This window comes from Seriola dumerili, unplaced genomic scaffold (genome assembly GCF_002260705.1).
Source record: "Seriola dumerili isolate Sdu_G_001 unplaced genomic scaffold, Sdu_1.0 BDQW01000003.1, whole genome shotgun sequence".
Classification (NCBI taxonomy): Eukaryota; Metazoa; Chordata; class Actinopteri; order Carangiformes; family Carangidae; genus Seriola; species Seriola dumerili.
The window spans coordinates 1,471,920-1,499,289 of NW_019174258.1; the positions used below are offsets into that span (position 1 = coordinate 1,471,920).

The 27,370-nt window shown below is 40.0% G+C and overlaps 1 protein-coding gene across 2 annotated transcripts in view; it reads left to right on the plus strand.

Annotated features, from left to right (window-relative positions):
• Window positions 1–27,370, plus strand: part of LOC111221567 (furin-1-like) — a 78,473-nt gene that overhangs the window by 3,563 nt on the left and 47,540 nt on the right. For both annotated transcript variants that reach the window (XM_022745021.1, XM_022745029.1), the window contains exon 2: window positions 3,441–3,763. In XM_022745021.1, the coding sequence (XP_022600742.1) occupies window positions 3,554–3,763 (210 nt within the window). In that variant the 5' untranslated portion in view covers window positions 3,441–3,553. The remainder of the gene's footprint in view (window positions 1–3,440; window positions 3,764–27,370) is intronic.

Genomic DNA, 27,370 nt, shown 5'->3' on the forward strand with positions numbered 1-27,370 from the left:
AATTCTTCCTTTTAGGCCATTCATACCAAATTAATGAATACCTGATGGAGATGCATGTCTGAACTGTTGTTTTTTAAATATACATGAATTAATGAACATTTTGTGAAAGCTCAGTGTGAAAAAATTAGGATTTTATTTTCATTTACTTGTAAATATATACAGAAGAGTATCCCTACTTCCAAAGAAAATAAACAAGTATCAGAAGCTATACATGTTTGGTAAATACCTGTGAATGTGTAATTAAGTGAAACAAAATTCCTTATGTGTGATTTAATAATGGACTTAGGTAAATGAATACAGCTGAAAATCTAATCTTGATTAGAAAAAAAAAATCAGTGAACAGATGTTTGAAAAGGTTTGTAATTAGTCTGTGCATCATGGTCTAAGTGAATAGGATTAGACCAATTACAAAAGCCTGCAAAATTAACAATGAAATGTTAATGAAACAACACCGTTAATGACGGAAACCAAGCATATTTTTGACCTCAGCGTATGGAGCGATGGCTGTATAATTACTTAATGAAAAACTTCAGGGTAGGTGCAGCTATTTTAGCAACATGACTAATTTGATGCGAAATGGGCAACGGGTGCAACAAAGGGTTTTCGCTCGGGTTCTGGAGGGTTTAGGCTTAGGCTTGAGTGGTTTGCATTTTCACATCATTTTTCATTATCATTTTAATATTTATAAAAATACAACATAGTTTATTGTTTTTCACAGCACACACAGATGTTAGCAATAAGAAAAGCAAAACAAATATGCTTATTGATGAACTAAGTGTTATGTCTTGAAGTAATCCTTCACATTTTCATGAGTGATTGCACTGTGTGCTGTACAAAACATTGGTAAAACAAGGCTTACTGTGAATAGATTTGAACTGAGATGTTCTCATCCGCCCATAGCCATCTGGCTACTTAACAACAACATTGGGAGAACTTGTTTTCACTCATCATGAATATATTTTCTCTGTGGTAGCAAAGCCTGTTATACCAGCCTTCAGAAACTGCAGGTTCAACTGGGCTAATAAAACACTTTTTTCGGACTGACTTTCTCTGAAAGACTAAATTTAGTCAGACTCGAAAACACTCGCTAGCCTAGCTACATAATAAGGCCAAAAACAACCCATAATGCAATAATCTGGAAAAAGGACGTATTTACAATTGTACTCTCAATTACTTATAAAACTAAATTTAAAGACAAAAAAAATCGTCTAATATTTAGGTCAATACAGTATCCTTCCTCTCCCGATCAGTGGAGAACCCTCAGCATAATTTTTTACATTCATTTGGCTCAGGTGCTTAGACTGGTAGGGCAAATCCAGTAGCTTGAACTGCTTCCATTTCTCTAAGTGAAACAGAGGGCTGACCTGATGTCCAGCGGTGAAAGTTTGCTTACACTCAGAGGTCACTTTATAAGGTAGACATGTACAATCTACATGTGCAATCGAACGCAACTGTTAAGCCATAAAGGCCACGTTTATGATGGCTCTAATGTTCAGCGTCTGGTGACATTGTAGATGTGTAAATTGTTTATTAAGTTAATAATGTCACGTTAATAATTATTTTATTATTATTAATTTATTATTGAGAGGCTTGTCTAATCTTTTTGCCATTCCTATTGATATACATATCAATAGGAGGTATATAATTAAATGTATACATTTCTGTCACAATGTCACCAAAAACTGAGCATTATGGCAGTGCTGTTGTATAAGATTACATTACATTGTACAGGCCTACCTAATGAAGTGGCAACTGAGTGTATAAGCAAATTTAATATACCACATAAGTAAACAGACCTTACAACACACTGAAGTTGTTCATGATGAAAGAGAGACTGGATGCATCAACAGCAGCTTAGTGGTGAGGTTCACTAAGCAATGGATAGACAGTGGCTGGCAGCAAGTGACGCAAATTGTCTCCACCTAAACGTCTTCCCACAAATCAACCAGTACCCCAAATTCCTGAAGTTTTAAAACATTTAGTTGGAGAGTAAGCTGGTCAGATAGATCCGAGTAGGCAGCTGTTAATCCACAAACCAGCTCGACTCGTGGTAATAGGTAAATAACGTGTAGTCAATCATTTAATGTATTGAATTATAAATTCTTTTTTATATCAAAAGTATATTGAATTGAAAATGCACAGTGCTTTGCACAGTGGCTTGAATTGGTCATTGAGCATTTTTTAATATGAAATGCCTTGGTAAATTGTATAGTAAATTACTATTTGAGTGCACAGCAGATTGCTTCAGTCACATCTAAAAACATCATTCATTCTCCTCAACAAACTGTCCAGGGAAATTTTGAGGAGCTTGTTTGTTCATTTGGAGTGCGGCATGATGGCACGGTGATTTGAAATTCTCCATTTTGTCCATTGAGTAGCTAACCCTGGAGACAGGGCCATTATAGAAGGGCTATTACACCAACAAAATGACTGGAGAAACCCTGTCCCACTGTAGATTAGAATCAGGAGGAGAAATGTGACTGCATGCAAGTAGGAAACACAGAATAGTGGCGCTGTATTCAGTGCGGTCCAGTCAACTCGGGGTTACAGCAGGGTTAGCGCTTTGGATAATTGTCTTAACAGACTACAGCCACACCTGACCCCCTCCTAGCTCCAAACAACAGCTTAGAGGAAAAATTGTATCAGCAAATAATTAAACCATGAGCTGAGATCTGCGTCTCTGCTCACTCTGGCTACTGTAGCTATGCTATCACATGGTATATTGCTTTGTCTTATTCATAAGATTATTGCCATGGGCTGCCATTGCTGCCTCAGGCATTTAAACTCCACCCCTCGAGTGGCTACCTCACCTCATAGTAAGACTGACTCTGCTCTGATCCCTCAGCATCCAGGGCGTAGTCTAGCTTTCCAACCACACTTCTCCACCTCCTTTGCCAGCCCAGTATACCTAAGCATTTTCCTTTTGCAAACTTCATCTAGCGTATCCTCCCATGGGAGTGTAAACGCCAACATTTGCTGCTGTGTGTCTTGACCGCAACATCAGGCCTCGGCGTCCTGCTCACAACTTCCTGTGGGATTATCAAATGCCTGTACTTAGCTGGGCTCTAGCACGTTTGCTCAAAACTAATGTTGAGGTAGCTGTTCTTCTTCATGGACAAAACAGATGAATACATTATTTAATGTGTGACACATCAAGTTTACTCCCCTGTTCCTGTTTGAGTTCTATTCCTCTGAACATGGAAGCAGCTACAAAGGGAGGAACAAAACCTCAAGTGTTGACCAAGTCTTCTTCATTTGGCCTCATGTGAATAGTTTCCCTGTGAATCTTGACGTGCCTAGGTTACACAGGCTTCTTTTGTGTTACAGTTTTATGGCCATGGGGGATCACAAGGAATGATTGGCCAGTGACATCATCACCAGGCTTTCTGACCCTTTCAGACATGTAAATGTTTTTCTTCTTCTTTTTTGTTTCCCGTCAGGTGAGCTGTGACCGTTCCCTTCTTTGTCTCCCTGTGCACCTGCATGTACCGTGGGCAGCCCGGCCTGTCGGAGAGGCGTTGTGCTCAGAGATTGTGCTGCACTAGGAGAACCCATGGCTTCTGGCCCTCCATCTCCCTCTGAAGGGCGCAAGCTGAGGCTGCTGGAGTTGTTACTCGGGCCTCTGTTGATCTTGTTGGTTTCTGGGCTGGAACCAGCGCTCGGTCAGAAGGTCTACACCAACACATGGGCTGTCCACATACCTGGAGGTCAGGAGGAAGCTGATCGAATTGCCAGTAAACATGGGTTCATCAACTACGGACATGTAAGTAAAACGCTGCATTTTAGCAAGCTTTTTTTTTCTCTCCTGCATTTGCAGATGCATGAAGTTTAGAGATAATAAGGAAGTCAAAGTGCTGACATTTTACAGTAGTAGTGATACAGTGGCCACAAGAGAAAAAAACTACATTTTGACTATGCTAATATACTGTAGTGCTCATCGGCTTCCTAAATATTTGCAATGCTACGTGTTTAACATCAGATTAATTATTCATTTAGGTGTTTTTTATATTTTATCAATATCCAGATATGCTCACTTATAATTAAGCTGTGAGTTATTTATGATGCTCCTTTATTTTAAAATTCATTTTATTGGGCATTCCTGTTTGCCAAAGCTGTCAAAGAGCATATCTTATATATTTTTAGAGTATATCTTTATCTCTTTCTTTCTGTGGTTCTGTGTTTCCTCTTTCTTTTTATTTTTCACCCACCAAAAAAAAAACAAAAAAACACTACAGTTTTTAAAAGGTGTTAGTAATTGTATCTCTCAGATTAGTCAGTTAGAAAAGCTGCAGTGAAAACCAATGTTCAGTCTAAGCGCCTTCTTGTCAGTCATTCATTGTTGATTATGTATTTGTGTTGCAACGGGCGTGTTGCAAGGAGCTGGATGTTTTTCTGCCAACTGATAACATGGGCCTACTTCACAACAGCTACTCGCTCAAGCCTTAACAAGACTCTGTTCATCATGGTCTGATTAGTCTTGATGTGTAATTTTAACTATAAATATAACCCAACAATCACAAAGCTTGTCTGCCCTGTTCAGTTTAATCAGTCATACACACACAATTTTTATTAAAGCAATTAATTACAGATTGAGATCCCAGTGTTATAATTTACTTGTGGTTCTGTGTGACTCTGTATATTCAGAAACTCCCACAATAAGCCTTTGTGTGGAGTCTGGACAGAAAGCAGAAATACTGTCAATTTGTAGAAGCTGAAATGATGAAGTAAAAAAAAAAAAAGAAGAGGTCTTTAGGTAACTGCCTCGTCCATATTGAGAAAGCTTTAAATTATTAAGATCTTATTATGCCCATAGTTTTCCAGGCACAGTAGGTGTGGGCAGTGGATTACGGATAAACATTTCCTGTGTGCGTCAGTGACGTATTCCTCTGTTTATGACTTCCTGTTTGACTTCAGTGGAAACCAATTAGCCAAATTATCCCATAACATCATCATGTCCTCTCCTGAAAAAAAAAAAACCCAAAACAGTAAGAGTTGTAAATTAATTTAGTCTTCCGTAGGGCTACAGGAGTGTGTTTTGTCGTTGTTACTCATACAGCGTCTTCTTTGTCTTGGTTACTATTTAAAAGCCAAGTATTTCTTGCACTTAAGTGTTTGATACTTTTAGGGAAAGTGATGGAAAAAGCATTTTAATACCATTAAAAAAAGAGTTTTGAGTTTTGAGGTATCTTTGATGTACCTTTCTTTGCAATAAAATAATAGAAACTTGAGGTTGTAACCATTCAGTTGACTCTTCTTTGAACCACAGGCTCTATGAATAAACTTGCAAAGTATCTATCTGTCCAGTTTACCTAATCCTTCTGGATAGATGGGAAAACCTTGCAGTTGTGGGTGCTGTACTGACTACTCCAAATACCCTGTTTTTTTCCATTATTGACATTCTACAACATTTAATTTGCCAATTGCACAACCTACCTTTAGACATTCAGGCTCGGTTACGGTCGGTGTGACATGAAACTTAATGTGGTATATACACAGAATATATCATAGGAATCTAAGAATAGTTTTCATGCTAAATATGTTTCTGTAGTTTTTTTTTCTTTTTACAAAATGAAACACAAAGCCTAATAGTCAGAGAACATGCAGATTTTTAAGTCCCTCATCTCACCACTTTTCCAGGCAACATTGTTCTGTTTTGCTCTGTATGGTCTTACTGGTCATGACCAGGAATGTTATTTGTGCTGTGAATCACAGCGTGCAGACTAATGACTAATCCTACACACTTAAATCCTTTAACTATGTATTGGCCACGCACAAGGAAGAATCCAGACAATTACACCCATGTACTCACAGAGTACATGGGTGTAATTGTGTACTCTGTCCTGGAGATGATGAGCTGTTTGGTTTGGTGTGTGTCAGCAACTTGCTTTAGTATTTTATGATATTTTGAGGGAGAGAAAATGGACTGTTGTGTCTGACCTGAGCCGGATTGACGAGCTAGTTTTGACACAGTCTCTAAGATGGAAAAACGGCAGAGCAGGGGTCCGCCTAACGAAGCAGGCCTAATAAAGTTAGCTGGATAGATGCTGAGTAAAGCCTTTAGCTCTATCAAATCTGAAACACGGAGTGGAGTAAAAACAGATGTTCCAGGTTTTTAGCAGTTATCCTTCTTATTCAACCAGCTTCATGGGATAGATAGATGAGAGACAGATCTCTGATCTGGTGTACTTTTCTGTGCAGCAGAGAAGGTTGATCAGAATAACCCGGCTATGACCCACAGCAAGGCTTAAAAAAAAGAAAAAAAGAAAAAAAGGCCAAACTGACCCGGTATGTGCTCTGTGCAAATAACCATGACTTCCATTTTGTACTGCGTGGCATTTCATCATTACCTATGTTCTAATGTGCATGTGTCAGGCTGACACTTGATGAAAAAGTCAGTTTTTAAGTATTAAACAGAAAATCATGAGACGGATTCTGCCATAGAGGAGAATCTCTCTTTGCTTGTGCAAGTTATTCCTGCACTTCAGGCTCCTGTAGTACTGAAATGAAAAATTAATAAAATACATTATTAGGTCATCATCAAAATTCACCTGGTTGTGCTTCTCTGGCCTTTTTGCCACAGTGTAAAAATGGTTTAGTTTAGATCTGTTATGATAACTATTAATCAATTAGTCAAGCAAGAGGGAATTAATTGGCAACTATTTTAATAATTGATGGTGCAAAACTTTCTCTGGTCCTAGCTTCTCGAGCAAGACTTTTGAAGATGTCACTCTTGCGTTTTGAAAACTGTAAATATTTTATTGACCAATTGATGAGTAGGTAAAATAACCGATTGATTAATTAATAATGAAAATAATTGTTAGTTGCAGCTGTAGTTAAATTATCTGCTTCAGGCACTGGCTTCAGGAGGCCTTCAGCAGGGGATATACATCCCAAGAGCCCACAACACGACATTGCCGTGATAAACCTTTTGAATAAATGATATGGAACAGTCGCATCTGTTTAGCCCCTCAGCATGTTATTGAGGAATGCCCTCTGTTCATTAACTTTGAAAGGTCAGCTATAACCACAATGATGACTAAAATAAAGATGCTCATGTGTTGTGCACTGCCCTGACTGCATAACGTCACTGTTCACTGATTAAAATGAAGCCATTATGTTCGGGCTGGGGACAAACAAATCTGTTAAGCCATTTTTTGCCTACAGCTGATAGGAAATGAGAGTTGCTTTGTGTGGCCACGCATGGCGTGTCTGCGCTGTGGGGCTGTGCGTGTAGCTGTGTCTGACTGTGTGCAGGTGTTGGAATTAGGCAGGAGAGCTCGAGGGGAGGATCAAAGACTGCAGCTGCGCAGGTTTTATAGCTCTGATGCTGGTTGTTTTTATTTCCCCTTCATTCTACTCACACTATGGCATCCATACAACCTCTGCTCTAAACATGTCAGATCTTTATGTTCCTCCATCGTGATGCATTGAGCATGTTGTCATGAAGGTGGCTGTGTGTCGACGTATTTTTGTAAACACACCGATTTGATAGCAACAACATGTGAGCTCCGTGTTTAGCACCGCTGGCTTGTTACAGCCAGAGGGTTCTGGGTTCGATCTCCACAGCAGGCAACTTGAATCTTAGTTAACGAAGATAATTCTGACAACAGTGAGGCAGTTGTGACTCAGGAGCGGGTAATCTGATCCCTAATCACTAATCACAGGGTTGGCGGTTTGATCCCCAGCTCCTCATGTTCATGTGTTGAAGTGTCCTTGGGAAAGACACCAAATTGCTCCCGATGGTCAGACTACTTAGAGTGCGCGGTAGCTTGCTTCCATCTGTGTGTGAGTGAGTGAGTGAGTGAGTGAGTGAGTGAGTGAGTGAGTGAGTGAGTGAGTGAGTGAGTGAGTGAGTGAGTGAGTGAGTGAATGAGAGGTAAGGTTGTAAGGTGCTTTGGATGAAGGCACCAAACCAATGCATGCTGTTTACAACAAAGCTAAAAACCTAATTGTGCTACAGTGGACACTGCACCTATTGAGTAGTTCATAATATTTGTTTGTAAATGTAATACAGTATAACTCCTTAAATGCCTTAAACTGCAGGATTAGTTTTATTGCTGCATTTGCAATATGCATTACTTACATTGCAGATTAATCAGCAGGTTATTTTCTTGATTAATCCTTTGGTTTATAAAATGTAAATTGTGAAAAATGCCTGTGCTTCTTAGAGCTCAAGGCGACATCTTCAGATAACTTCTTTTTTTTTTTGTGTCTGCAGCAGTCCATAATCCAAAAACAGTTATTTTATTATGATGTTAAGACAAGGGAAAACAGCACATATACATATTTGGCATTTTTACTTAAAATATTATAGTATTTAATGTATAAATATATATAAAAAATATATAATATCATATAAAATGTTTCAGACAGATTCTCAGTTTGTTTTCTGCCCATTTGATGTGACTCTTTAGTCAGATTTGCTGGAGCATGAAAATGGTTGGCCAGCTTATTTTGTTTGTTTGGTTTTTTTTTTCCATAATGTTTACAACATCAGGAACACAGACAACTGGCTAATCATGTGGCTGACTGATGTGATGCATCTGTTCTTCTTTGTTGGTGCCAGTTCTTTAAGGTTGGTTTGGTTTGTCGGGGCCAAAAGTCACCTGGAGTCCATCCCTTTATCAGTCAGTACTGATCAATCAGGACAAGCTAGCCAATGTGACAGTGGTGCTGGGCGCTTGTCAGTGAGGAAACTTTATGGTAACATTGTCTGACAACAACTCATGTAAAACCCTGATGCAGAGCCCAAACTGTCTCTGCTGGCTTGAAAAGCCCTCCCCTTTTTCTCTTCTCTTCATTGTTAACAGAGATAGAATAGATGATGCCGGTAAAGAATATTAATATTAATGTACCTGAAATGAAGCGGACTATCAGTTTTAAAAGGTCGCTGTGACCATGTGATGTGCCAGTGGATTACACCTCTCACTCCGACTCCACTTCTAGATTGCAGGGCCATTTCAGAACAAGGGGAATAATTAAAACTAAGTTAAAGTAATAAAATTTAAAAAACGGCTGACTCACTCAGTGGTAAATGGGTATTAACTGCCAACTTGCATCTCCGGATGGCTATTTTACATTTTAAAGACCTTTTCTTGCCCACATCATCAGACTTGCGGTTTAGTTTTTCACGGGGAACTTAAATATTTGTCCGTTTCAATTGCACCCCCATTACACCAGTATTTAAATAAATAGTGAAATGGGATTAGAGGAATGGCTATTAGTTGTAAGAAGTGATTTGATAAGGAGGACTTATACAAGTTAAATAAATCTTAAAAATCATTATAGTGTGTTTCAGTGCACAAACTGGAGGGCACCCCCCCCTGGGTGGGGTCATTGAGCCACTGCAGTAAGGGGCATGGATGACCAGGGGAAAAATATGGAAAGAAACTCATTTGAATAAATATAATCTATGTAGTGAAAGTAATCCAACCAGATTTTGCTAATGCTGCCGTGCTGCACTTTATTTCGCTAAAATTCAACATGGATCCCTTTTTATTAGTTGCGTCACCTATCATTGTTAACAATTGATAGAAATTGTGGGGTGGGGAGGGGCGTGAACCTTTTTCTGTTTCTGAAGGGCGTGCCAGAAAACATTAGAGAACCACTGGTGTAATGTGTGAATAGGATCAAATAGCCACAAGATCAAAAGCTTAATTGAAAAATTTATCAATTGTGGTCACTGTTACAACAAAAGCACCCTTTTTCATTTGATCTGGTAAGCTTGACAGCTGGTTAAAGTACCACTGTAGATAGAATTCTTTTTATATTTTTTAGGTCAGTCATGTGTTTTGAAACATTGTGCCTTTCTGTCTGTGGCCTTAGGCTTTCACCATCTACTCCATTTTGTATGCAGCTCATGAAAGTTTCCTTACTGATGATGCGGCAGAGTCTCAATATTTAACTTGCTCTTTGCAATGTTGCATGGCTACATTCTGGCTGTTCTTTGTGTTGTACAATTTACTGCACCCATGTTCCTTTTTAAAGACAACCTATTACTGCACATTACCATCATAATAGAGAGGTTAAGCTGCAGAGTCATAATTGCAACAACTTTGTTTTTGAGTGATTAGGTTATTAGGTTTTACTTACATAACATAATAAAGGTTAAGTCTTCCTGCACAGAACTGGAGGTGTTGTATAAGGGCTGTCAATAGCACCATTTCCAAGAAGGTATTTGTGTTTCCTGCTTCCTCTTAGAGTATGAAACAGATTACTGGTCTTCATTCATGAAAAATAAAAATGTGTAAAACTTACAATACACGATATTTTACAGATGCAAAATACATTTCTTATTTTCCTGCATAACCAGAAGCAGAAGGAAAAAAAAAATAAAAAAACAGCAACATCTATTTCTACACTCACTTCAAAGTAAATATGTAGCATTTCTCAGAAAAATGTCACTTCCCTTCTCGTGAACAGTGGTTTCTGTTACTGCTGCTGGATAAAAATGGCTGTGTTCATACGGCTGGTCTGTTTAGAGACCAGATGCCTTCAGAGCTTGTTCTCCTGGTCCACCCTAGGGCTTTGCATGTAAAGGAGGATTGTGTTTGGCATACTGTGCCCTCACTGTACTCCTCACTGAGCACCATCTTGGCCTATTTCTGGTATCTAATGTGCTTATTTCTTTCTCCTTTCTGAAGAGGTTAGAGCCTTTTATGAAGATTATTAATATTCTGTTCAGCAAAAGATTAAAAGAGCAAAAGAGATGGATATTATCTGGAGTTCTAATGAAGTACATGAAATGACACTCTCCTATCAGTGGCTCATGATACAGCACTGCACGTAAGGGGAGCCTCTGTAGAAAGTTAGCTTTAATGTAGTCCACAATTTTCTTAGTAGTTCAAAAGATATGGCGGAGGACTGAATTTATGATCCCTTGCACATTTGGTTGGTTTTCCTTTATACATTTTTTTTTCTTTTTTACTCCCTCCCCATAGGAACTTGCAGTATCATATTAGTATCTTTTACTCAAATGCCTTAATATCGACATAATGTGACATCATTTGCATGTGACTTTTGGTGCTTTTAGCAAGAACATTTTGAGAAGGAACCCTCTCTGCAATGTCAGCGTGTTAATCAAGCAGGGAGATTCATCTTTCACTTCTCTTGGATTCTACAGTGAATATTCCAAGAGCCAAGTTTCCATTCAAATCCAAAAACACACTGGGCATTATTCAGTTACACTGGACATGAGGCGTTATCATTTCTTCACCTGTGTTGTCTGCACTGAACTGTTGAATTTATTGTATTTTTTCAGTAAAATAATGTGGTTTGTATGTAGCGTGCGGGGCAGAGGATGGAAGCATGTTTTGTTCAACTAATCGTTCATCTTTGTTAATCCATGAAAGTGCTATTTCTACTTGATTTTACATAGTATACTTTTTAAAGAGTGTTCTCCGTTCTCTGTACTTTGTCATGACATTGTTGTTGGTTTTTGTCTCACCTGCAGAAATTGGTAATTGTTGGAGGTCTTACCCTGTCTTTCTCTCAGTCAGGACTTTGTGGAGATATAATTGTGTAAACTGCATCACCTCAATTTAGAGGCTCTGCTAAACTGTTTGTCCTGCGTTGCCTGATAAGAACTAAATTATTCCTGACCCATCTCTCAGTTGAAACCTTATTGCAAGATACAACCACTGTGAATTATAGAATACCAGAAATGAGATCCTGCATGTATGGAGTCCATAATTGGACTCTGGAGAACGGAAGCAATTAACTGGGTGGGGGTGGGGGGACCAGGGGGAAAGAAATTTGCTGGAAAATCATCTGCCAGGATATGATGAGCTCTGAGATGATGGGAGAAGAAGCTTCATGCTGAGCGTTGAAAGGCGCCGCTCTGTATGATTTGTACAGCCCCACACAGGTGCTTCCTCCTCTTTGTGCCGCTTTGCCACCAAACACATCATCCACCAGAAACAAATATCAGCACCTTCATAGAACTCTGTCGGGATTCAATCCACACCTCCTTGCTTCTTCACCAAACTGCAGCTCCCTACCACGCTGCTAGCATGTCTTTCATCTGACTTTGTGACAAAGCGTGTAATGAACTTTTGAAATGTCACAAAAAAACTTGGACTTATTCGTGTTTTTTCCAACAGCTGCATGGAGATGAAGGTTTCCTCAACAAAAAAGCAGCTGTGTCAGTGTACACGTCCACATGAAAAATGGAAAGAGCCTTTTAGGAATTAATTAATATTGAGAAGGGTATTGCTCATTTATGTCAGCTAATATTTGTGATATTTTATGCTCTGAAGGCGAAAACAAAGATGTGTTTTGCGATATTCTAAAGTACACACAAAAAAGGAGTCATAAACTAGGGAAGCACTGCCCAATTAATATGTGGTTGACACATCATTTAAAATCAGCCTTTGGTGCAAACATCACCAAATATTTATGATTATGACAAATGTCTTTTCGTTGCTATACATTAAACACTCCCTTAATTGACAGAACACCACCCTGACTGAGCCTAAGAATATTTTTTGCAATATTAATACATTTCTCTCCTGATTCGGTCCTCACCATTCAGCAGTTTAATCATTTATGATCTACAATCAACATTTAACACAAACCTGGAAACCAGCTATTGAGCCAGCATCACTGTTTCTAGTCATCCATGATATGTGACTAACTTATATACCCTAAGGGCCTTTCCAGGGTCCATGAGTCAAACATGCGGCTCAAACACACCAGCTATATACATTGCCACTTCTAAATATTTTATCATGCTTAAGCATGTTTTGTAAGCTGGTTTACTTGTGCAATATCTTCATTAATCTTTAACACACCACTCTGTGCGCTGTGGCTCTGCCCTACTTTAGCCAATGAGAGCTGATGGCTCTAGCGGAGTATGCAGCCTTGTACACTCAGTGTAGCATGTCCCTTAGAGATGGTGCTGCTTTGAAGTGCAGTAATGATAACGCTGCAAACACAGTTCTGTCAGAACTGTTGGATTGGGGCCCTTGTTTGGTATGGACCCATTAAGAGGCTGGGCTTCTCATCCAGAGAGGAACGAACACTTTCTCATCTCAGGGTGGTGCATCTTTGCAGTTTCTTTGGTCCTGCTGCCTTTGGTCCTTGTGTTGTTGTGAATGAAACAGCCTCCCTTCATTCCACACTCTGGCCTCACTCTCACTAAGCAGACCCTGATCTCACTTCATCTCTGTGCAGGAGCTCTTCTTTGAAAGTTAATGAACTGCAGAGATCATCTTGTCCTGTTTGCTCTGCTGGAGGCTTCTGTGTTGAGAGGAAGGACTTTTGAGCCAGTATACCTGAAATCAAATCCTAAACCATTAGCACCATGTCACAGTGACTGATACAGGGAATTAGAATAATCGTATCTGATTTGTTAAACTGCTCTTCATGGGAAATGAATCTTTTACATGAATTGATCTAGAAATGCAAAAATTGTTGCAGTGAGAAAGTGGCGTAATCTCTGTTAAATCGCAAAACTTCATTTGGGTTCTCATTCCTTGAATCACTGTAGTGTAGTTCATAGAGGAAATCTTTGTAAATAGTTTTAAAGAAATAAAAAGATGACTGCATTTCAGAAATCCAATAACTACAGAAGGCCAACCTGAATTGCCCATTTATTAGCACACTTTAGTATTTACATTAGTAGACATTCTCAGAAATATGTGTTCATGATTATGGCATCTCACTAGAATCTCCAGAGAGCATTTTTTGTTAAATACTCAAATTAATCTATTCATAATACTTTATTACAGAAGAAATGCAAGTATAAGCTCTCATTGCAGTTTGAGGATAACAAAATAAGATATGAAACTGTTCCTGGAAATCACATATGCCACATTTTAGAAGACGAGTGTATGAATGTGGTTCAGTGGTGGAATACTTTTTAATGAAGGCTAAATAAAAAAATTAAGACATACAAGCTCTGGGCACTGCACTTCAGTCTATCTGTCGTCATTCTTCAGTAACCGCTTCATGGAACAAAATAGGCTCCCGCCTCCACACCTCTATAACAGCTGCAAAACAGGCTGGGCAACTGGAGGATTGCCTTTGGTTCATTTCTTCCACCTATAACCTTGTTATTTTTATGCATAGAAGGTGTTATGTCATAACGTGGAGGAAAGAGCTACTAATCTGATCTTAATTATTTCCAAGTAGAATGCTTTCTTTACAATTTCACTTGTGTCCCTGAACCTTCCAGATGTTGTGATATAAGGGAGTCCTTTAGGTGTTTTATGATGCAAAATACGGCAGTACAAGCTACTACATGTGTAGACACTGCTTTGCCCCCAAAACAATTTGAAACACTATCACCCAAAGAGATTTGTTCTCTCCGTTCACTTTGTCAGTACTGTCACCGTATCTCAACCACTGATAACATTTTGGTGATGTTTTATGTTTTAGATTAGGTTATTAATTTAAAAGACACTGAATCCGGTCAAACCAATAATTACTATCGTGTCAAAACAAACCTCATAGTTGTTGTGACTCATAGTAATAGTGGTAGAGGCCAACATCCTGAGAAGATAAAAACAGCACATGAATCTGTGTTTCTGGAGACTGGAGATCTGAGGATGACATAAATGTCTGCATGAAGCCGCCACTGGCTTCACTCATCCTCCTTTAAACGCCTTTAAACCCCCCGCCCGCCCCCAGCGGAAAAGACACAAAAAAAACATGATTCTGAAGGCAAAGATGAAAAAAAAATAACATACTGGTCAGCAGAAGGCCATCTCCAGCCTAGAGCAAAAGAATGAACACCCATGTTGCCAGGGGTCCTGGGAACTGCAGCAGCAAAGGCCCAGCAGCAATCAGTCATTACTCCGCTCTCCCACAGAGGAGAGATGGGGGCTGGGATGGAGCAGAACCACACACAGGTCACAGGGGCTGTAACAAGAGCCAGATGTGCTGAGGGGACACGAAAATACACGGACAGGCACCTCTCTAGCTTTTAAATATGAGCATGCTCACATGTGCGTACATGCGCACACACACACTCAGAAGGTTGAGGTATTTAAAGAATGTAAGTACTGAAGAGGAAAATAACTACTTTTGATGTTTTATGTGATCATGATGATAACACAAGAAATAATAGTAGTAGTCTGTAATTTTGCTTCATGCATTTTTTTCCCTCAATTTTTCTAACAGAAAGCAATTTTATATTGTGTAGCTTACGCACTTAAGCCTAAAGGGAAGGTGTGCTCTGCTGGTCAAGAAGTCTTGGTAAATTCTTGGTAGTAAACAAGTATAGAGCTGGAATGACAAAACAAAAAAATGAAAGTGATGATGATGAAATGATGTTTTTCTTTGCAATGCATCATTGTAAAGGGGATATCTTTGGACTTTTGGTACAAAACAACACACTTGGGTAGTTGTACTGGCCATTTTTCACAGTTCTTTGACATTTCATAGGCTGAATGATTCATTTATTAATCCAGAGAATAACAAACAGATGAACTGATTTATAGTTGCAGCCCCTTTCAAAGAAAACAGAGGCATTTTATTGGTGGGCAGTGCAGACTTTAATCCACAAGCTATCATTTCAGCAGCAGCATGTTTTCTGCAGAGCTTCTTCAGATCTTTAAGCTCCTGCTTTCTTTTCAAGTTACTTGTTTGCTACCTGAAGAGAATCTAGTATATGTTGCAATACTTAAAGATAATTAAAGCAGATCAGATTCAAGATCTTTTTAGGTCTGCTGAAGTATTCAAGCATTAGCATCACATTTAAGAACTATGTAAAGCAGCGCCCCCATGTCCAGGTTGTCTGTTGATGCATACCAAGTAGATACAATGTTCCTGCTTTAATTCTGGTCCATCTCCCAGAATCTCTCCCCTGTTTCCTGTTTTGCTTTTATATTCAAGTGTTGAACAAAGGCAAAAATGCCAAAATGAAAGCTAAAGGAACTGCAAGTTTAAAGAGGCAGGCCTTTGAACGTAAGGTCACAAATTTGATCCCTGGACTAACACTATAAATCTGGGTGGGGAAATGAACACATCGCTTGAAGGAAGGAAGACAATTCACGGGGCCGTTAAACAATGCACTTACCCGTCTGCTCCACCGGCCGTGAGATAAGACTGTGGTTTTACTGGGCGACGGCCAGGTGTGAATGTTGTATTGTTGCTTAAGACCAGCATCCTTGCTAAATTCAGTTATACAGGATTTATTTAGGTTAAAAAAAAAGTAAACTGCATTATTTATTCGTGGTTTCTCATTAAATGCTAGTTTAAAATCAAGCCCTTCACGGCTCATGTATATTCCTCTGTTATCCTCAGTTAAGTGGCCGGACAGAAAAGGTTCCAACTGTTATGTTGCTGGCAGCTGAAGCGAGCCATATTATTCAGCACTGTGTTAGAGGTAACTAATCTGTCTGTGGAAGTATTTGGTTTTTGACTTGTGTCTCATGTCATGTAATGAGGACACAACACTCCTGTCCAACCAGGCCTGTACGACACAGCCCTCCTCACACACTCGCAGACACGCTCACACAAGCTGACCTGGGAGGCGGGGCAGTCGTTTGCGGTGCAATTTGAAGAGAAGATCTGATAAGCCTTTTACAATGAAAACAACAAGGTGAACGTTTAAAAGCCTGAAACTGGCCTAATGGACGCAGCATTGTGGGAGGAATGCAGCATTTGGGTGGAGCACTTTTTATGATGGCTGCAAGTGATTTTTTTTTTTTTTTTTTTTCTTTGTAACAGGAGTCCTGCTAAGTTGTAACAGATCTGCAGTTTTGAGGTGTTTGGTGTGTGCTGCAGTGTAGCAGAGATGCTGGATTTAGATTGAGGATCAGGTGTCCTCATCACCCACAGATTTAGTTTAGCAACCCGGTTTTGCCAGGGGTGGAAAAACAGGTTTCTATTTGTCACCGTGAGGATCAAATTTTACATAAATGATAATTATACTATTTCCTTGTTGCAATGTACATGGTGTTCAGTTCAGAAACATGCACAGAGCATTTTGTATCCCTGCCAGTTGCGCTGTTACTAAATTAGAATCTAAGGGAGGTCTTGTTTCTCTCATCAGTTGTAGCCTTTTTCTTCTTTAGCCTGAAGAACCTTAAGATGTCAATATAGTTGCTTTTATTCACATGCTGAGTCTGTCTTGGAAGGAATCTTGTCAAAATACAGTTTGCCATAAAGTGCCTGATAAAAATATTAAGGCAACAAACAAACACCCCTCTCTATCTCCCTCTCTTGCGATTTGTTGCACCTTAAATTCATTTTTCAGGGCTTTTCAGAGGTTCCAATCATGCAGCAGTCTGTTCCCTCCTTGCAGCACTGCACTCTGAGTAGGTGCTTATTTGTTTTTGAATGTTTCCAGTAATGTTTTGGTAACCTGCCAACTTGGCAGAAATGGTTCCTACATGTGCTAGAGGTAGAGTTTATTTCCTTCCTGATAGCTTTTGAAAAAGCAGTGTTTGTTCTTTCGGGACGTTATATCATCTGTTTTATTGATATGACAGTTCTCGGTTCAGTTTTCGTGGAAGTCCTTAAAGTTGGCTAGTTTGAGGTTGACAGTTGAATGACACAAGCTCTAAAACACCGGATTTCTTTCTAGGTCATCTATCGACGATTCAAAGGAAGTGGAATTTATCACATCTGTTTACTGTATCAGTTGCTTGTGTGTGTGTGTGTGTGTGTGTGTGTGTTTGAGTGTTTGAGTGTTCATGAATATTTTATTGCTGATGTAAGCTATGCATCAATGAATTACAGTCCCCTCCGCGCCCCTCCCCTTTCCTCATCAGGTGTTTGTGAAATTGAATCCTTGGGTGCCTGCTACTGAAGACGGAGCTCATCTTCTTTATTGTGTGTGATGATTTTTGCTGACTGAAGCCATGCTGACTGAATTGGATGCGTTATATAGTCGTTTTTTAAAATGTGGGGGTTTGCTGCCACTCGGCTGGTGGATTAGGAATAATCATATGTAACTGGTTTCTGACTGCTGGGAGGAACACCGTGCAGTTAGTATTTCTTGTTTGGTCATACTGCTTTGTCATTTACATTTGGAAGGGCTGATGTGGTTGAAATCAATATGACAATGATAACAAGAATTGTTTCTGATGATTTATGTAATGATATGTCACATCTCTAAGGCTGCAACCAGCGATTATTTTCATTCTCGATCTGTTGATCATTTTTTTCAATCACGCTATAAAATGGTCTGAATCAGTGATAAATGCCGATCAAAGTTTCCCTGCTGTCTTTAAATTGCTTGTTTTGACCTGGAGACATTTGAGATGCTGTAAGCAGCAAATATCAGCATTTTAGTTTGACAAGTAACTTACAGTAGCTATCAAAATTGGCTATCCACTATTCTTGGCAATTCATTTTGTCGACTGATTGATTAAGTGCCTTCTTGTTTTATTTCTAAAAATGTTTGCAAGGTCATATAAAATCAAGTTTACAATGCAACCAATGAACTGGGTTTATATCAGACAAATTTTATGTAAAACAAGAGTAAATTTCGCTGGAATTATTCATTTAGACAACAGAAAGTGGGGTAAGGATAACACCATGCTGTATGATTATACCATTAAATTGATTTAATTTAATTCTATTAGTTTATTTTCCTTGGACATTCCTCATTGATCAAGTGGAAAAAATAGCTGTAAATGTGCCAGAGTTGTCCCAGAGGGCTAATTGTTGATGATAAATGATAATATTGAATTATTGCCCAGCCCTAATTTACAAGTTGAGTAACCAAGTGCCTCTTAATGCCTGTATACATCATCCAGCAGTGTTTGATTTCATTGAATTATGGATGGTGTGTTTAAAGCACACAGCCCTTACCTTTTATATTCATTTAGAGGTTTGTCCACATTGTTAAGAAAAAATAGCTTTATTGCTCTGCATGATAATCGGAACACAGTCCATGTATCAAGTCGTATGTCTAAATGTTATTATATAAATGAATAAGAGCCGTAAGAGCTGATGCTGAACTAGGCTGAGTGGTGAAATGGGCTCTTGCAGCCCCAAAATATCCAGATTCCTGCCATATTCACCACAATGTTCAGGAAACTAACAGCATAGGAAGCACTGAAGAGGTTGTTTTGTGAGAAGTGTCCATCTGTTTGGATCTGTTTCTCTGGAGGCTGCTTCAGCTCAGGGAATGTTACCAATGTTTTGGACAGGATACTGTGGTGGCTATAGTTGGTGAGCCTCAGTGACTCGCTCTCATTCCCAGGGCAGCAGTCCAGACAACTTCAGCCCACGTTCCCGCTCAGTCTGCTCACTTGCACACTGCTGTAGCACAGTGGAGATACTCCAGCTCCCAGGTCTCCCTGAGAATCTAGTGCCGCCATTCCTCGTCTTTCTAATACACAAAGTAAACCAGGAGAACTGCAATTATGGTGCGTTAGAAATAGCTGATTCCCGTGCCGAGCTCAGCTCTGAGGGAGCTTTCCCAACAAGTGGGTTCAGTGTTTAGTCCACAGAAAACAGTCAGCCTCCCACTGCTCTGCAGACCTATAATACTAGCTGTTTATGAAAGAATCTCTCTCTCCCCCTCCCCACACGCACAACACAGCCTGGAACCTTTTATTATCCTTATTTTGGCACCATGTCGTCTTGTTCGTCTATTTTGGGACTGTTCTCCATTTTCCTTGTTGTCCCAACTTACAGTAATCTCAGAGAATGGTGCGACTAGGTTATGGGAAACATGGTTTGTTTTTTGCACAGTCACAATTACATACTGAGAGAGAAATTACAGAGAACCATAAACTAATGTGTGCCTCATAGTTACTCTCTTCATTCCACTAAAGTCATTTTATGCTGATTAACATGAGATTTCTTCCCAAAATGGTTGAATGTAAAAATACATATTATCAACATCGCCTTGTATGCTGAGGGGAAGTGAACCATAATGTGGATTAAAAGCAAAGTGAGCCATGTAATCACATAAATAACAGAGAACTGAGCGATCTCCGTAGGATTGAGATTCGTGTCGAGTGTTTTCAGACTCTAGGAAATGGTTGCGGTCGGCCTTCCTGTCATTGTCCGAGTAGCAGTGTGGTTTGGGCAGCCAGAAAGCTGAATCCAGCAGTTGTGGCAGTCAGCTGGCCAGAGACTGGACCAAACTCTTCAAGAGAAAGGAATGTTTCTCTCTATTGCAACCTGAAATGGCGCCACAGGACACACACGCATATTTATTGGGAAACAGGGCACATAAAAGGGACAAAGAAGGGGACATAAGTGGGTTCAAGTGACCGATATGTCATGTTCTGGGTAGTCAGCTGAGTGGCTGATGTAGTATTCAAAATCAATTATACAAATCACAATATTTGCATTTTAAAGGAAAGATGTCCTTTTCCCTTCTCATTTGTGTAGGTGTCACTATGATGTTCACGGCTGTACTGAACCTCCACTTGGTTGTATCTGTTTTGTGGCTATGGCAACAGAGGACTGTATCAAGCCTCTTAGATTCACACCAGATGCGTGGGTTGATTTTCTGTTCAAATACAAAGCCAGCTTTGTTATCAAAAAAACTGAAACACCACAGACATCACTGAGATGTTTTAGCCTTTTAAAGATGTAGCAACATTAGTATGTTGCTTAAGATCACTTGCATCTTATTTTGTGAAGCTTATTTGGCTAATTAGACCTCGTCAGATAGAAGTTGGGAGGAGCTATGCCGGGAATTGCGATGATGCAACAGAACTCTATGAACTGATAACGATGATGACAGGTGCAGTAAAGCTAACAGGAGAACGAGGGAGCTTTCAGTCCAGCACAGTTTGTACACACTCACACCCCCCCTCCCTGAGAAGATGTCTAATCAGGCAACATGAGTGAAAAGAGCTGTGTGGGTGGACCGTGGGTGTGCACTGACCAAAGTTACATGTGGAAACCAGATTTCACCTGTTGACATCAACAGCGCAATGCTTGATACATGTATTGTTCATGATCAGGCCCAGCTGTGCTTTACTTAAATATCCCAACAGTGATTGAGTTTTCATTTGTTCATTTGCTTTGAGCCATGGTACGTTACACGATCTGGATAACTTCTTCTTCGCCTTGTCTTAGTCTCGACTTGGACACAATGTGTTTACATCCCTCCATTCATTGTAATAAAAAGCATCATGCAGTCAGCAGTTGAATTTCTGATTTTTGATTTGAGTTTTATTCGTCTGTCTGGATCTTGTATCGATGCTGTGACAATCAAATGTCCCACTGGGGACAGAAAAATATCACCAGGATGAACTGATGGTGTTGTAAGGTCACTGTCCGTACCCAGCCACTGCTATGTGCAGCTGCATTGTTTTCACCCTCGCCTGCTGTGAGTGAGATTGAGGAGGAGGTTGGGATAGAGAGTGACTCGGTGTCTGTGTACTCAGACGATTACATCCTGTTTCTAGTTATACAGTACTGTTTGCCCTGCCCCGCTGTTTAATGGTCATCTTTACCAGTGTCCCATTTAGACCTGTGCTAAACACCTTGAGACTTTTTTCATTTTGTTACTTCTGTTACTTTTTTTTTGTCCTTCAAGGTTTGTTCGACATAATATCTAACAGGCAGACTGTGGTTACTTAGGAACAGAACATGAGCGCAGAGGATGGAAAACGTTACCAGAGCTTTCCTTGCCAGTTGAGGATGGTTATGGTGGGGAAAGACTCGCTGTGACAGAAAGCTGCAAGAAACAGCCCTAAAAAACTGTGCTATAATTCACAGTACAGAATCTGGCAAAAACAGCTGAGAAAAAGAACATCTTTACATTTTAATTTATCATGTTAGGTCAAGCACGCAGTCTCTCCCAAGCTGTAGAAATTCATTATCCGCACTCACTTTCCTGAGAAATTCTATCCCTCCAAAACAACTGGATCCAAAGATTGTTGGACTGAAATACACACCAACAAGCCACAACTGCTTTGAAAATAACTTAGTTCAGAGGTGCACACTTAGCTCGCATGTTGAGAAAGCTTGTGGTCTGACATTGAAGTTAGTCAATCGAGAGAGATGGATACTGTGCTGATAATTGCTTTTGGTGATTCATCTTGCACGCACAGCTCTCTTCACCCATGTTATCTTACTTAAACTGGATTGATGTGGGACTTGATAGTGATATTTTTGTGCCAAGATCACATATAATATGCAAGGCAATACACTGCTTAATGTCTATACACTCCCCACTCTCTGGAACGAGTGTGTGATTGATATTTTTATGCTGGACCCAGCGCAGCTTTTATTTGACAGGGAGCTGAAGTAAAGGCAGCCATGTCACATGAGTTTAATGTTCCTTGACAAGGCAGTGACTGCTTTTCATTTTCATAATGTAGATGAGGCCCGAGCTGTTTCGCTCCATGCTGCTGTCTACAATGAATAATTCTGTGTTGTAACTGCATTCAGCATATCTTCCCCCGATTGCTGAATTATTTGGTTGGAAGAGCTCATTTGTTCATATTGCCTGGGGAATGGAAATTATGAATAATCGTGTTGATCGACATTCACCCACATAAATGAACACATCAATTTCAGATCAGGAGGAACAAAGCGTTACGGCAGCAGTGGCGGCTGCAGCTGGACCCGGCGCGCGGATGGCTTTTATGTTGATTTTCTTTCATAAGATTAGAGAATAATGGCAGAAAATAAACCACGAGGACCAATTCAAAATTCAGTCCAATTTCTCAGAAATAGACTCACTGCTTCCAACAGATTTCAGTTCTGCTTAATTGGTGCTGACAGTATTTTTACTCGCCTTCACTGTAAATCAGAGTAAGATCCTATTTACCGTTTGCTCATTATTCTCAGGACGTTGCGTACATAGTGCGCCACGAAGCCTTGATTCAAGCTGCAGGGACAAACTGCACCTTAATGTTTTATTAACTCATCTGTTTCACTACTGTGTCCTTTTTGCACATAGCTTAAAGGTGCCCTGTGGAGTTTTCCTGTGAACAAACTAAAAAATTCAGTTTTCCATTCTTCACAGAAGTGCATTGTGTCTATCCTTGAGGTCTCACAGATGTGTTGAGTGCCTTTCCTTCCTATTAAAACGCTTTCAAAGCTCAAGTTAGTGACTCAAGAAAATAGCTCTCAACTCAATGCATTTTCCTTCCATTGCATGTCAGAGTGTCTAAAAAGAGATTCTACAAATTCCTTATCTGATCCAACCGGCCATTAAGTGCTACATAAGGCCTGGGTGTAACATGCTTTGCCTGTAATACCTACTTTAAAGATGAGTGAGATAGTCAAGGAAATGATCCTTTTCTTACAGGATTTCCTTTGGTTTCTCTCAAAAGATTAATATCGAAAGTGCTTTCAGAAATGATCCGTGGCTGTTTCCTGGTACTGTTCACAGTTGTGATGCTGTTCGTTGTGGGGAAATCTGATGTCAGTGCAGAGCTTAAAGAATGTAATCACTACCAGGTAGCCGGGAAACGGGTGTGCCAGTAAGGTTTATGCACCGGCAATGATCTGTTTCTGTGACGGTCACATTGTGTTGACTAACCTCAATAAGGCCAAGTTAGTTAAGAAGTACTATTGGAGAAAAATATATTCATTTCAAAACGCTTTTTTTGTGGAAGCTTATTTGAACTTTTATGAGTGATCAGTCACAGGATCAATTTTTGGCAACATCAATTTCTCGCCCATTGCTGCACATTTATCTGTGAAATTGATGTTGAAATGGATTCAAGCAAGAGGAGAAGAGTGTATGTGTGTATGTGTGTGTGTGTGTGTGTGTGTGTGTGTAGTGGACTTTAAGGCACCAGGTACCCATTAATGGCTCAAATTCACCATTTAGTCTGTTGAGGAAGCAGCAAGAAGATTTTGTTCAAAATGAACAGCTTTCCGATAAAAATAAGTAATGACTGATGAGATTACGCAACAGTTTTTCCATAATCACCAAGCTCAGATGCGCAATGCATGCCATACCAAATCTGCATCAGTTTTTTGTGGTCAGTGTCTTGTTTTGTAAGGGCTAGTGGAACTGTAAAAGTGTTTTGCATTCCTACAGATAATCTCCGGCACAAATCACCCATTTTATTGTTGCTAGCTTAGAAACAGGCTTTAAAATTGTAACTGCAACTAAAATCAAATGCTTAATCACCATCTCCTGCCATTCTCCTAGCCTTCATACAAGGTGCCGCATTGTCGAAACTGAGCTTTAACTAATCTCCATGGAAACAGCAGTAACAAACACACTTGGAGGGCTCCAGCTCATCCATCTGTGCGGTGGATCTTGTTTTGTGATCTGTCTTTCTTTCACCCCACTTCACCTACAGTCCAGCGAGGAGTACAATGAATCGGAGGCTTTTTGTCGAGCGGAGAGGATCACACGCTGTAATGTGTGTAGCCTCAGGCGCTGGCAGCAGCAGAACAAGGTTGTGACTCAGTTTCATGTGAGTGGTGTGCAACAGGATGCGCTGGAGTTACCAAGCTGCTAATAATTTGAAATTCAGTATGTGCCGAAAGTGTAAATTTGACACATGCATATAAACCCAGTCAAAACAGCGGGGATGATATTGTTTTCACCTCATGAGTCTTTGTGTGTGTGTATGTATTTGTGTGTATGTGTGTGTGTATGTGTGTGTGTGTGTGTGTGTGTGTGTGTGTGTGTGTGTGTGTGTGTGTGTGTGTGTGTGTCTTCATGGCAAAATGTGGTCCTGACCCACTGTAGTGGGAACTACCAGAGAGGCAGTTTTTAGTACTTTGGCAGATGTTAATGTTTGTGGACAAATTTTGTCACCAAAATAGCGTCACTACTGTGCAAGACAAAGTCATGTATGAATACAGTCCATGTAAGTTCACAGACAATAAAATGAAGGCCGAGTATGAAGGTGGGTGTGGTCTGACCCAAGAGTACTGAGTGGTCATGTAATAATAGTAGTAATGTAGTAGTGACTGCTTTTAACCCAACTAAACTGAAGTGGGAGATGGACAGTGCCTGTCCAAAAGTCTGAGACCACTTTCTCATTAAAGTGAATGTGAACATGGTCTCAGACCCCATTTCATGTCCCATGAAAATACTGTGAAATCACAACTACAACAAAAATAGCTGTGAAGGGTTTTCTTTACTGAAGGCACTTTCAATTGAGAGAAAAATCTTCACCTGCCAAAATGGAGGCATTATGTCCTCTTCACATTTTTTTTTTTTCAAGTCGCTCTAAAAACAGTGCTGGTGTGCACCGTAGGGAAACCCCCATGACAGTCCATTAAACTGAAGTGCAGGGAGGATGGGTGTCTGTGGTGGGTGCAGAGACAAAAGTGGCCAGTCCTCTGTGGAGCGAGAGGACAGTGATGGAAATGCTTTAGATGGAGAGTTGCGAGGACATTAAGAGTTCAGCTTCCTCAAATGGTCTCAGTGGTCCTTCATTAGGGTCGGAAGAACCTGTTTAGTATTTCTGTCCAGCAGCAGTGCCCTATCACTGCTCTAAGAGTAAAGAGGGGAGATAAAATTAGATGCCAGAATTAAATCTTATTAGCTCTTGTCCCACTGGCAATCACCTTTTGCACTGTCTTCATTGTGGGTGTGTGTGTGGGTGAGAGAGAGAGAGAGAGAGAGAGAGAGAGAGAGAGAGAGAGGGAGGATGGGATGGTTATTAATGAGATGTTATATTTGAAGTGAGGACTTTCAGGGTTACGTGTGTCCTTGCACTCTCAGCATTCGCAGCCTAAGTGCTTCTTTGCCAGTTTTAACGCACTGTTAACTTTATAGTAAACGCTTCAGATTCAGCTGTCAAACTCATTGTCAAGGACATTACCCCTGTGTATACCTACTAAACTGACTTTAAAAACCTGTTTCACCATGCCTGAAATGTCTGAAGTGATCCATTTTTAAAGTAAAAAACAGAAATGAGGTGATGAGACTAAAAACTTCCCCCTAATCATTTAATTCATTGCTGTAATCTGTGGCTCTGCTTGCATTTTATGACTTATCGCTGTAATGATATCGCTGTTTGTGTTATTCATCAGTGCACATTAATTTAGTCAAAGCCAGGATTTTTTGCCGCGTGCTTCATTTTTTTTTACTTATCCACAAACGTTTATTCCAGCACTCCAGGTTGGGGGGGGGGTCTGTGAGGCAAGTTACCTGAGCTGACATACCACTGAGTTCATGGTAAATCCTCTGTCTTTGCCGTCACTTTCACCCTTTACTTTGTCCTGCATGGATCAAAAATAACTTAAAGGCGAACCCAGTACTGTATGTGTTTTCTTTGTGGTTTCCAGGAGTTACGTTTTTCCCTTTAAGCATGATCTACATCATCCACTACTTAAAAAGGGATGTTCCACAGTTCCTTAAAAATGTACATGTGCACGCAAAAAACAACAACAGATTGCTGTGTGTCAGCAGTTAAAGGACGGAAAATTGATAGTTTTTACGTGTTCTGAGTGTTTCATCATTGCAAATGGCCGTGCTCTAAAACCTTAAAGGAATAATGTGACAATTTGGGAAATGGGTTATTCGCTGTCACTGTACCCGGCAGTATTGGAGATGCGTGGTAAATGGTGAACTTAAGAGGGACTGCTAAATGGATATGTTACCTTTAGACGGAGCGTTCCTTGTCTTTGTGCCAAACTAAGCTAATTAACTAAGCTAATTGTAAAAAGCTAACAGATGAGAGAGTGGTATCAAGCCTCTCATTTAAGCACTGGCAAGAAAGTGAGTGAGCGTACCCAAAATGTCGACTGATTCCTTTGAATCATCATGGGCTTTTTATTGTAATACACGTCCAAGTAGTGTCTTGGCGTCGGCAGAATGTTGTTTGTGTTAATTGGAATAGTCTTAAATCCACAGTTTGGTAAAGCAAGAAGTGTGTAACGATTAAATCAGGAAAGTTAGAAACCCAGGATTGCAAAATACCTTCCCAGTATTAAGGAGTAGATTTTATTCCCTTTTAAACTATATGTTGGTCAGTTTTATTGTACAGTTTAATACAGATTCAAAAGTCAAATTAGATTTAGTATTCCCTCATGGTGTCAAAAGCAATCATCCAGTTTGCACTCCCTGTGACAGAACTGCCTCCCTCGTGATAAGAACCTGCTTCCTCACCATCCCTCTCCAATTTCCTCCATCTCAGTTTAGCTGTCTCTCTTTTTCAGCCCCCCGCCCAACCCCAACCCCCACCCCCATCCCCCCACACACGCACACACGCACACACGCACACACGCACGAACAAACTAGGTAACAAGCAGTGGATGCAGTTGAATTCCTCCACTAATGAGGATGAGCTCATCAAGGCATCTGCATGAGAGTCGACGACGTGTGTGGAGAGATTATCTTTCAACTGTTAATATGACTCTAATGGGGCGACCTTTGATTTCCACCAGACTGATCATGAAAAGTTGTTTGTTTTTCTGGCTCTTAACAGATTTACCAGACAAGTGTGATTAGAGATTCATCATGTTAGAATTTCTGTGACACTGATCACGCAGCAGACTGTTGGACCAGTCCTTCTTGGTT